This window comes from Rhipicephalus sanguineus, chromosome 8, assembly GCF_013339695.2.
Source record: "Rhipicephalus sanguineus isolate Rsan-2018 chromosome 8, BIME_Rsan_1.4, whole genome shotgun sequence".
NCBI lineage: Eukaryota > Metazoa > Arthropoda > Arachnida > Ixodida > Ixodidae > Rhipicephalus > Rhipicephalus sanguineus.
This window is the reverse complement of record NC_051183.1, coordinates 41,777,720-41,790,380: the sequence shown is the minus strand read 5'-3', so window position 1 is coordinate 41,790,380 and position 12,661 is coordinate 41,777,720. Positions and strand designations below refer to the sequence as shown.

The 12,661-nt window shown below is 44.6% G+C and overlaps 1 protein-coding gene across 1 annotated transcript; it reads left to right on the top strand.

Annotated features, from left to right (window-relative positions):
- The first annotated feature begins 211 nt into the window (after window positions 1-211).
- On the top strand, window positions 212-8,746 carry LOC119402691 (uncharacterized). Its single transcript, XM_037669803.2, has 2 exons — window positions 212-720; window positions 8,339-8,746. The coding sequence occupies exons 1-2, from the start codon at window positions 373-375 to the stop codon at window positions 8,645-8,647; spliced, it is 657 nt and encodes a 218-aa protein (XP_037525731.1). The 5' UTR covers window positions 212-372; the 3' UTR covers window positions 8,648-8,746.
- The last annotated feature ends 3,915 nt before the right edge of the window (window positions 8,747-12,661 follow it).

The window sequence follows — 12,661 nt, the reverse complement described above, 5'->3', positions numbered from 1 at the left end:
AGCAGACAAGGCGCTATCACCTCGTCTCCTACAAAGAAGGTTGTGTTCAACTGACAACGCTGGGCGGAACAAGGCTTCGCGAACATACCAACGAAATCTTGTTGTATCAACCGGTATCAGCGTTTCCTTGATTTCGCCTTATCTTTTTTTTTCAGTGCTATTTGTTTTTGCTTATAGAAGTCCTTTCAATGTCATTCACTTCAATGCTCACAGCAGCGCTCATTTCTCGCTCTTTAGCAATGCTGCTCTTCTACGCAGGATTTTTCGGCCGTTTGAGAAGGCGCGACCGCTGAACAACAACAACGTGGCGGTCGAAATTCTTCGCGCACGCCCGCAGGGAGTGTTGCGCTTCTCGTTCTGTGCCAGCCAGCAATGTTGCCTTGCGTGCAAGTGGCCAATCCGGAAGTCGAATACGACTGTGATGTGTACCTGTACATCCGACCTCTGTCCTCCGAGTGCTCGCGTTCTGTGCCGGGATCCTTATCGTCATCATCTCCGGTGTTATCGTCATCGACGGAGAGGGAGGAAGATAGGCAGATTATAGACCTCGATTTCCTCAAGCACTGGCAAGCGGTGTTCGTCTTCAAGAACAGCGCGTCACCTACAGAAAGCGCAGGCAATGGCGTCGTCATGCTCGAAGCTGGCAAGTCCAGCGGATACCTGCAAGGAGAAGGATTCGTGACGTCACGAGAGGTGCTCGAAATGGAGAATCCAAGAAAGGTCTGTATCCGCGTCTATCGTATTGTAGTGAATACCTTTCTGTTTTGTGTTCATGGAGAGCACCGTTGATGTGCAGCGCTTACGGACTGAAACGCGTCACTTTAGGCTTTATCATCATAGGTGTGCGCATGGGGAAGGGTGATCCGCTTCCTCCTAACCATCTAAGGGTTATGGCCATGCAGATTTTTCACGGTAATAGCGGACGATAACCCACAGATATGGAATTCTGAGAACTCTTTCCTCCCCACTTTTACCGCCGAAAAGTTTCGGGACCAAAGGCAAGCTTTTGTGAGAAGCGTGTCATACCTCCATTATCGGTATTGCGTGTATTGTGGTGCTCGTTGTCTTTTGGAGTCCACCAATAAGAGGGGGGGAGGGGACGTTAGTACTATGCCCTACTGGAGGACTCTGCGCTGGTAGTGTACGTACATTTTCGTTTAAGTCGCCTTCATAGAGTATAGAATGGGCCTAATATTCTTCCTGCACTTACAAAAGAGCCAGCGTCACATCTAATTTCCGGATTCGCGGCTACATGACGCGGTTATCTCGAGCAATCGCACGCACCAGTTGTTACACTTGAAGTTTTGATGCCGAATTTCAATCAGTGAGCATTTTACCTGTTTAGTAATGCTTTAACTGAAGCTCTAGCGAGACTGTAGTACACGGCGTTGATTTTTGTATTACTATGTGATTTGTGATCATTTACTACGTCACTAGCCATAAGGAGCAGAATCGAGATTCCGATGCTTGTTAGCTGTGCTTGTGAAAGAATGGTCAAAATTGTTGCAGCGTACTCTACCTTTCTTTTCTTTACGTTTATCAACATTTGTTTTTATGTACGGACGAAACCAATATCTTAAGTGGAACGCGGTATGCAAATGATCACGGCCTGAATATACACATTCATGTTGTATGGACGATGGCAGGCCAATGTATGCAGTACCAAGCCCAAGATAATATCGTGACCCTAACCCTCCGGAGTTTGATCATTTCGAAGAACATTCGCGGCTGCATGTTCCTGGTAGACGCGCAAAATATGCGTGAAATCTAGAGCATCCGCGTGATCGAGACGATTTTCAAGAAAAGTTTGGGGGCACCGCGCAATAGCGTCACCGCCGCATTTGGCGTATGCTAGGTGACGTCAGTACCAGAGCCTAGATCCCTTCCACATCCCTTCGTTGTATGGAATTGCATGCGGTTGCGTTCCCAGCGGGGCGTTGCTCTATCTTTTTGAAAATGCACACTAGCGCAGTTAACGCTCCCGAACAGATTTGCTTGCACTTTATAGGGCACTATTTAAGAAACCTTGCCATGGGCATATGCATGTGTCAATTTACACGAAGCTAAATTTTGTGTTTGGTACTAGATATAATATGAATGTGGCGTTTTTGTTTTCGAAAAGAGCCGAATCTTGAAACCGAAACTAGGCTAAATTTCACTGAAGCTTAAAGCGCGTCTAAGTATATTTCTCTTTTAATACAAGTTGTCATCAAAATGGGGCAATTCCTCATTTTGACGGAAACTCAAAAAGGCAGTTCCGCATCAAAAATGAGCAAAATCCTGCATCTTCTTCAATCAAAATTAGCCAGATCCAGTAAACTAGAGCTGCGTCAACAATCGTGACCGAAACAACGAACGTGGCCGCGTCCCCTCTGTTTGATTTGCGCTCTAGTTGCTTTCCTATCCTGATGTCTTTGCCCAAAATAGTTTTTCTTGGGCGAGTTGGTAGTTCCTGAAGGACATTATGTTGTAGGGCAAGAAGCGAGTATAAAAAGCAAGAGGCCGACTTTCCTGCTTCTTTCTGGCTATTTGTGTTTCTTTTCGAGTTTTGCGCTGGAGTATCATGTGCTTATTTTAGTCCAAGATGGTATATATGATATACAAGACAACTGAAATCAATATATTGGGCACCGGTCCATCTCTTCAAGAAGAAGTGATCCGAAACGGGGCGGCATAAAACGAGCTAAGAAGTAGAAGAAGAGCTGAAGCATTGCGGCATTGAACGGTCCAATACTTTCGGTCGTTCCTGTAGTGGCCAGCATAACTGCGATTAGGTGTAGGAAATTTTCCCTTTGTGCAGATGCTATAGAATCAATAACTTCATGGGCAGAATTTAGACATTCGAAATTTCCATGGAAAATTCAGTGGTGCCGAACTAGACAACTGGAAGTAATATCAACTAGATTACGATGTCGAATGCGCCCGTTGAATCTATATGCACACAGGGCTGGTCTGGCGGTATCTCCCCTGTGTCAATTTTGTTCAGAAATCGAATCAATAGAGCATTATTTTTGATCGTGTCGCCGCTATAAATTACAAAGAAAAAGACTTCTTGAAACTCCATGTGCTAAGCTGGAGATAATCTTAACAATAGACGCTATAGTCACCTTCGGGCTTCGGTTTTGGGCTTCAGCCACAGGAATGTTTTTGATGCTGTTAGTGCTTTTCTTCATGAAACAAAACGAATGCGTTTTTAAATTCCTAATTGCAAAGGTATTTCGATAGTAGCAATGTATGAATAAGAAAAAAATGAATAAAAAATAATAAGACGTTCGGAAACACATTACTTTCAATAATCTAATTTCTAGTTAGGATGAGAAGTCTGGGATGAATGTAGAAATAATTATTGCACTCGTTCTTTTATATGTGTGCTTGTATTTTGTGTTTAATCATTAGTTTTAACATTAAAACTTCATATCAACAATTCTTGGCCAATCCCCCAGTGTGGGTATGAGCCATGTGTTGAGGCACATCATCATCATCAGCAGCATTTTCGGAGGCCTTTATTAGATGCCACTAACGCGACAACGCTGCCGAGTGTCCAGAATGATGCGCCATTTGCCTAGAAATACAACTCACTCAGCAGCTCTAGTCATCGCCATTACGCCCATGCAACAAAGAACGGCACCGGCGGAAGCATAACAATGGTGTTATGTCGCACAATACTGCCGTGTCATTCATTCGCTGCAATTTTGTCTTCTTTTACGAGTTAATTCAAGGCCGAATGAAATGTTCCAATCTATAAGAGACAAATCCAAATTTTACTCCTGGATACCGAGGATAGTGGCCTATATATATTTTAGCCGCAATATAAGTTTGAGGTATTTTCGTGACATGAGCACGCTGGCAAAATGTTGTTGGAGCAGGCCCGACCTTATTGTCACTAGCAAAAAACTGCGTTTTTCTCAGTTTCATTGAAAGTGGACTTGGCTCTTTTAGAAAAAAAATGCCATAATTATGGATTTCCTCTGGAAGAATGTTTGTTACATTGGTTCCGAGGTATATCGTTAATTTTTCCTGAACAGGCGCGATTTTATTGACTAAGATTTTACCAGTGACGATAGTTATAGCGCGAATTCAGGACAAGGACCAAATGACACGAAGACGAGCGCTAACTCCCAACTAGGTTTATTTTGCAGAACACGAAAATATATAGGTGACACAAACCACGTGACAAAAGATGAGCAATGCAAAGGTGAGCAAAGCAATAAAAATAGTTGAAAATTAGCGCTTGTCTTCGTGTCCTTTTTTCTTTGTCCTGAGTGCGCGCTATAAGAATCGTCATGACCTACCAACTAGCCCAAGCCGCCACCCCTTTAATTTACCAGTGAGTTGACATTCTTGTGCACTACTATTGTCCTACTTTTAGTGCGCAGTCGTACACAGCAGTCTTGATAATTTAAGACCACCTCTTCTCTTTAATATAACAAAGAAATATAACTATTCTACTACAGAATCAACACGTAAAATTATACTTCGTCGTTTCAACTTGATGCGGTCAGTAGTTATCTTTCTAATCGACGGCTAAAGGGTCGACAGCTGTACGGCAATGTTTAACAACACCCATTTTCCACACGCACAGCTGGACATTTCGTCGTAGAGAGAAATCTGGTCTTGAAGCATGACCTCCACAATTTCGCTTGTTAAATGTTTTTAATCCGTCAGGTTCTGGCTGTAACTATATTTAAGATTAGGTGTTACACTTACAAAGAGTTCTGTTCGGGATAAGAGTATCAATAAAATGTTCAACCAGCTCCGCATCGCGGACATCGGTGAAACAGCGAAGACGGTGGCGTTTCCTTCGTCAGGCTATTTCTATGTTTCGCAAGTCTTTCAGATGTGTTGTATCGCCCCGCCCACGGTGGTCTAGTGGTTATGGCGCTCGACTGCTGACCCGAAGGTAGCGGGATCGAATCCCCGGCCACGGCGGCTGCATTTTCGATGGAGGCGTAAATGTTTGAGCTCGTGTACTTAGATTTACGTGCACGTTAAAGAACCCCGGGTGGTCGAAATTTCCGGAGCCCTCCACTACGGCGTCTCTCATAATCAAATCGTGGTTTTGGGACGTCAAACCCCAGATATTATTATTATTATTATTAGATATGTTGTATCACTGCTCTTTATCAGACACTCTTCGTTAAGCGTTGAGGTGGTAGTACAGCCACCACCTTTCATAACCACATATTATCACGTGACAGTGGTGTGACTGTGCTAACGCGTACGCCATTTGTTGGGCTAACCTTTTTTAGTGGAAGTTGAGTGCAGTGGGATTTACCTAATTCCTGTGGCACATACGCGTTTATGATGATGATACCTTTCTGATAGGCCACGGAGATTCCTGTGGCACATACCCGTTTGTTGGGCTAACTGTTGCCTTCATGTTTAGTGGGCCAGTGGTGAGTAGTGGGATTCACCCAATGTCCGTGGCGCATACCCGTTTATGATGCCCACAAGCGTTACCACGGATCCCGGACGTGAAAGGCTCGACCAAGAACAGCTTCGATGTTAAAAATCTTAGGCCCAAGTGTGGCTCGGATACGCGTTCTCCATTCACACAAAAGAGGACCAGCCTCTGAAGGGAGCTTTTCGTGAACTGCGCTTATCTCATTGTTTTTTTTTTCTTTGCCGCGTTGCTGATTTCGCTGTGTTATCTCAAAAGCCAAACGTTCTCACGCTAGTTAACTTGCCTTCAAGGAAGTTCACTGTCTCGGTTTTTATACACTTCCCAGACAAATATTTCCACACTCGCGGTGGCTTAACGAGAACGATACCTGAAAGCGCCTAGAATGAGCATTTCTAAAATGCAACAAGCAGTTTTAACCATCCAAAATAGGTCACCATACGCGTAGTAACATGGTAATGAATGCTGCAGCTACAAGGTTTTTGTTACGGATAAAAACATTGCTTATAGGGAACATGAAAATTTTGCTTAAACTAATGTGTTGGATGTACCGATAACTGCGTTCTTTTTGGATCGCACGTGTGTAGTGGGGCACTGAGTTATTGTCCCCAGTAATAAAACGTGCCTAAATTGGGTCCTAAATATCATAATGGAGCCCAAGCGTTGACAAGGAATCCTTGAGACTACGCTAACGCGCAATATGAAAATTATGTACGTATCCTAGAGCGAAGTTTCAGTCTTTCATATTAACCTGTCTGTCATATTCCGTTCTGAAACTAAGTTACGATGGCGTTTTGGTAATGCAAATTCGTCCTCTGCCCATTTATCCTCTGTGCTATAGGAACCGATATATCAAGAGTGCCTTACAGGAATGTTGGATGATACTTCTCGTACGACCTGAAATAATTTCTGGCAACTCAGTAATGTCTGTATGGTCTTTCGTCCCGTCTGGTACTTTAGACCATCTGACTCCTAAATTTGTCTTGTTCATTCATTGATGAAACATCTGCTAATCAGTTATTTGGTTAAATAGAATTCGGTCTTGACTATACTGCCACGCTGTTCTGACGATGAAGAACGCAAAATGCAACCGGTAAAGATGAAACGCTTTAATGGGCGTGCTTGTGCCCAGTAAAAGAAGCAACACTCAGAGCAAAGCGAAAGCGGCAAGTACCAGACGTCGGTCGTCCGTAAATTGATCAGCGGTAAGGCTGGTCGGCATTTATACATGTGGCATCGAAGATTCCAGCGTTAACGTTGGTGGCCGTGTTAGTTCCAGAATAAACTCTATCGTAAATCTTAGCGGAAGCTTCAAAAATAATCGGGAATGCTCGGAGACACTTTGGCGTTACCTGCGAAATGCAGTGGTTACACGTGTTGACAGTTAAATAGAAAAAAAAGAAAAAAAGAAGCACGTGTCGCCATACATTCGAAACAAGCGCCAGTCTCTCGCGTGTTTTTCCGCAGCACCCAAGCTCTTTGTTGTTCTTTCCTTGGTACCAAGGGTGACATTACTCGAGCAACTCTTCATCTGAGCGTTCATTTGGCATTTCGTCATTCGACAGGCGATGCATTCCGCCCTACAACTCTGACGTCCGTTGACGACAGCGTGGCACTCAGCGAATCAGGAGAGGGCTCGCGAACGTTCAGAAAGCGAGATGACTGCGCCATCTCGATGCTGATCACATATTGGGAGATGGTAACCTCAATGGCCTAAGGAGGTTCCGATGCAAGCTCGATACCCATATTTCTCTGTGTGTTTTTCCGGTGAGCCGTCCTTCACCGACTGTTACACCTTACGAAGCTGTCGTTGGCTGCTAGACGCGGCTGTTTATATAGGAAGCTTCTGTAATCTCGCGCAAACCTGTGCCGAGATTGTGTTCGCGACTGGGACAGCCACGTAAGCACTTGGGAAAACTGATGTGAGCGCTGGCGATTACGCTGGAATGTACGATGCCGTGCATGTAGAAGACAACGCGTTTAATCGTTCATTCGATTTCTAGGACCACCTGATCTGTCCAGCACCATGCTTACACTAAGAGTATTGATTTGCTATAGGCACCAGTACTGCAGTCTTGGACAAAGGAAACGCGAAAAAGGAATTGCAAAGGATGAATCTCGCGAGTGACATATCGTCAGTGCTAGCAGAGGCCGCACATTATGTGGTTGCGGAAGATGATGTAGGTCTCGGCTTAAACGTGCAAGCCGAAATCAAGCCGACATTAAGACTATTCGCAGTAACAATAATGAAATACCACGTTATGGTTAACCCTTACCCATTCTTAATCTGTTTTCTCATGACATTCTCAACAAATAGATTTGTTTTATTGACGTGTTCGCTAAAATAGCCTCCTTCACCGCCACAGCACGCGCGCGGCAACACATGTTCTGAGCAAGAAAATATCCTGACGTATATTGGTTATTCTGCAGTTTTTAAGCGTGTGTGTTCAAGAAAACAATGCCCAGTCACGTGACGACGTCACACCATCGCTTTCTCCATCGATCATAATACAAACACACTTACTACGCGACAAGATGGCTAGTTGGTCTATAGTTGGTATATAGACTGCGTAATTGGTTACTATAGGGCGAGGGGCCGCCTCATAGCGCAGAAGCACTATTATGACGGGCGCTTTCACACAGGGGATGTGGAAGCGCCCGGATAGAAGGCTGCGGAAGGCTGCGGGCTCTAAACGGGCGTCTACATGTGCACAGCGGCCCGTACGGAGTCCGCAATGCCTCGGCAGTGTTTTTTAGACGTAAAAGATTTCCGCCTCTCATCTGGGCGCACGTAATGTACGGTTCGACCGTCGTACTTGTACAAAAACAATAACGCCCCTTCACTACATTGCATCCTTAAAGTGACGGGTACCCTTTACTATTGTGGGCCCCCTTAACTATTGTTTGTTCCTAACAAGGAATACTTCTTTTGTGCAGGTGTTCCTACGGAGTATACGGATCTCCCTGAAGACGCTGACCAACGCTTTGAGCACGATGAACGGGTCGCGGTCGGCTTACTGCCTCGTGTGGAACAACTGCCAGGAGTGGATAGCCGGACTAATGCGACGCCTGGACGTTGTCGTTAGGCGGACGCGATTCAGTAGGGTCGCCAATGCCACGATCGCCGTGGCCAGCCTCGGCCTGTTCGCCTACGTCGTCTACTTGTCATACTGTGCGGGATCATCTTACCGGTGGGAACAAAGTGCCCGTGAACAGTGGGTTCCACCCAGTGTGAGCCAAGCGTGAACTAAATGCGTACGATATGCGTGCTCTTCAATCAAAAACTGAACGTGATGTTCAACTTGTGTACATAGAGACACTTCCGTGACGAAAGAGTCGCAAAAACGGTGCACATAGCATGACGATCGCAGCCTTAACCGTGCGCCGGGTTCCTCTCTGGGTAGCAGAATTCAGTGTCTTTAGTGTCTAGTGCTTAACGTCAAACCACTAAGTGACTGTTATCAACGAACTGAGCCTCACATTACCATAGGGTCGTGAGCCGTCAGAGACAAGCTTCACAGTACCGCCACGGACGGTGTCCTCGGAGAAAAATATATGTGTTATTGCCGCCATGACGCATAAAACGACTTAAGTGATAGCTCAGTCGACTCATCTTAAGGAGGAAACGACGCGTCTTGGCCGCCGTTCCATGGACGCAATATTGTCATTTTATGAACGTGTGCGACATTTGTTCCTGACCGAAAAACCATCCCACCGGCATGATTCTTCCTTCATACTGCGGCCAGATGTTAACGGAAAAACTGTGCCTCCGTTACGAAACGTCTTTTGGGCAAAAAAATAGTAATGCATGTATTCAGTATTTCTATAAGAGCTCTCGAATATTTTCATCAATACTGTACTGTTCAGTGGCTTTAAAGTGACGCATTTATTTGGCTTTCAAAGTAAGGAGTTTACTTAATTACATACATGGATTTTCTTCCTCATAAGTAAACCGTTATGTTGTGGTTGCTGTGCAAATTGGAAATGGAAATTGAGAACCTTAGCATTAGCGGAGATTTTATATAATATATATTGTCAAGTGGCCGTCAAGGTGATTAAGGCCCCACAAGGACTCGGAAATACGGAACTCTCTATTTGGCCGAACCTGTGCCCGGAAATTGAAATGTCAAGTACCAGCAATTCAAGCGGTGCACTGATAGCGGCGAGAACAGCGTCGGCAGTCGAGTAATCTGATCATCGGCAGAGCGCGTCGTCTTTTATAAAACAGTCATCGAACTTTCCAGCATTACCGCTGGCGCTCGCCCACGCTCTCGAATGTACTTGACTATTCGCATCCTGCGCGTAATCTTAGCAGATTGATCTCAAATAATCGCGAAGCTTCCAAAGCACTGCTGCGCGATCTGCGCCGAGCGTTGCATACAGTTTTTGTTGCTGAAACCCGAATACATCAAAGTAAAGTTTATAAACGCGCTTGGCAATATAGTAAATGAATGTTTTCGAGGAGTGTGGTATAAACGATAAACTTACGAGACACATTTACGTCATTTTGTGACATTTAATGGTAGTTTAAACACTATTTGCAACTTCAGGATTTCTTAAGTAATTAGTAACTTGATTACTGGCTCACGCCAAAGCATAAAAACCGTTACGAAGTCAGGAAACCCGCCTTTGCATAGTTCCCTCCTGTCCGGAGGCATGTATCACATGTGTCCCGATAAGAGGGGGTAGCGAGGAAGATATCAAATATTATGAATTTAAATAATATAAAGCTTCAATTGCACTTAATTCAGCTCTCTTCTAGCGCAACACATCTCCTAGCTCAACACATCAGGCCAACTGCAGCGCAAGACAGTTGGCCTAAGTTTACCAACTTTTTTTTTATGGGGCAAGAAAGCACCCAACTATAGAGGTGTTCCCACTCTTACCTCGTCCTGGGTAAAGTGGTAGCTGTAGCCAGGAAACTGGACTCGACCACAATATCATGCTTTTCTTGCGATAGCTAGCACTCTAAGCAGGGCATGGTCAGGAGCACGGAGTAACACTCGAAAGAATCGTTGGAAACTTTGTTCTGCACAGTTTGTATCGGGTACTCGCAAGAGCCTGTTAACGTAACCAGGAATCCATAGCACGCTTTCATGAAACAATCGTACGTTTCATGCGCATTGGCGGAGGTTCAAAGCTGCTACCGCCGTGAGTGATAACTTTGATGTGCAATCTGCAGTGAATATTTGTGGTGTCACCAGCTAGGCAAGTGCACACGGCATCAAAGGTGCATATGCTAGGGGCGTAGGCAGAAATCTTTTTCGGCGGGGGGGGGGGGGGTTCAACCATACTTTATGTATGTTCGTGCGTGCGTTCGTATCTGCGCGTGTATATATACGCAAGCAAAGCTGAAAAATTTCGGGGGGCGGGTTTGAATACCCCCCCCCCCCTGGCATATGCCATTTTAGTCATGCACTTATTGGTGCCATAGTAAGCGCTATTGAAATTCAATATATTTGGCGAGAGTTCGGAATGTCGCGATTTTTCAGCGAGTGCATGCTCTCGTCTCTGCACAGCCAAACTCAGTCCCGGGAACACGACAAGGATACCGACAATGACGCATGCAAAAAGCGCAGTCTTGTGCATCCAGTGCAGTTGATATACCACTCGAAGTCTGAGGTCATAACGTGTGACCATGGGCCAGTGAGTCTTCGTGGCCACAGCTTATCTGACTACATTAAGAGAGGGATGGCGGCAAAATAAACTAAAAATGCGATTTTTGAATTTAGCACAGAAATATGCCATTATTCTTGGAAAGTGTTTCCACTAGGCGGCACCATCACATGCACAGTGGAACGTGTTTAAAGATGGACGCGCCTGCCGTCTAGACTGCGCCTACAGCCTGCACAAATTTGTGTTATGCGTTGTGGCGTTTACTTTGTTTCATAAGGACTCTTAAATATATTTAGATATATAACCACTTAGGATAACCGTATATCGAGGTAAGTGAATAATTCCAGTAGTTCCGAACAGTGGCAAAAGGGGGCATGATAGTAGCGGGAGTTCGCGCGCGCGAACATTTATTTACATGCGAGTTCTCACCACCACTATACCAGCGTTCCTACCCACGTTCTGCTGGTGCGTGCTGCAATTCTCGCCTTTTAAGTGTGTAACACTTTAGGGGCCCGGCGTGTCGTCCATCCATAGATTTTAAGTGGCGTGAGCACGCTCAAAATCAAGTGGTCAATACAGGCCTGAAACAAGGCTAGCAATGCCCAAAACCAGATTGAAGAAAACGAACGAGGTCTAAAATAATATAATTAACAGAACTAACTCAGAAGAAATATCAATAATTAGGTTGAAATGGCTAAAAGTCCTTCGGAAACATGCGGTTGACTGCTGCGCCGCGCAAGAGAGGGCGCCACTGCCTCGCAGAGCGCACGATTTCTCCTCTGACCGGCGCCTTCGTCGAAGAGAATCATTGCAAGGATTAAGCAGCAGGAGCATTGCCATCCGACGCTTCGGAAACTCAATATTTAAGTTAAGTTTTCTCAAAAGCACCTTCTTTGTCAAAAAAAAAAGAACATCTTTGCTACCACTGCAGCTTTCAGATGGTAATTTCTGTGAATTGTTCCTGAATACCGCGGGCTCCTACTGTAGTAAAAAAAAAAAAGTGCGAAGATCCGTTTTTTTTTATTGGAAAGCTTTTGTTGCAGAAAAATTCATAAAATTGAAGTCCTCAGAAAACAAATTTTTCTACTAAGCAATGGTCGAACCAAAAGTTATTGTTTTGGTTCAGAAGAACCCATACAACAGGCCCCAACACCACAAACGTTTGGCCTGTTTACCTACGAAGGATTTTTCACAAATGTTCCGTGAAGAAAAATGAGAAAATTAATTTTTTTCTGTGTTTTAGGAACGTTCCGCATTTTCACGCCAAATTTAAAATACACTTGTCGATTTCAGTTGCAAACAGCCTGGCAAGTTTTGCTGAGTTTGCATTACAAATAGCTGCAGCTATATTGGAAATTTGAGTTTCAGAGTGAATATCTAAGCAAGCGGAACATGGAAGCTTGAAGAGATGAACAATCCTTGAACAGGCGTTCTTGTTTCTTCAATATTTGTTCATCAATCTTTTTTTTTTTTCTATTGGTAAGACAATGGGAAGATTGTGCTGTTTGTATTTGTGATCCCCGCGTAATAAGGTAACGCGGAAAGTTTGTGATTCCTGACGCGACACCGACTTCAACAAGTAAGGCACTGTGGGCGTTGGTAATTCACGCAAAGTTTCAGAGGCGTATTTAATAAGTGCGCGCT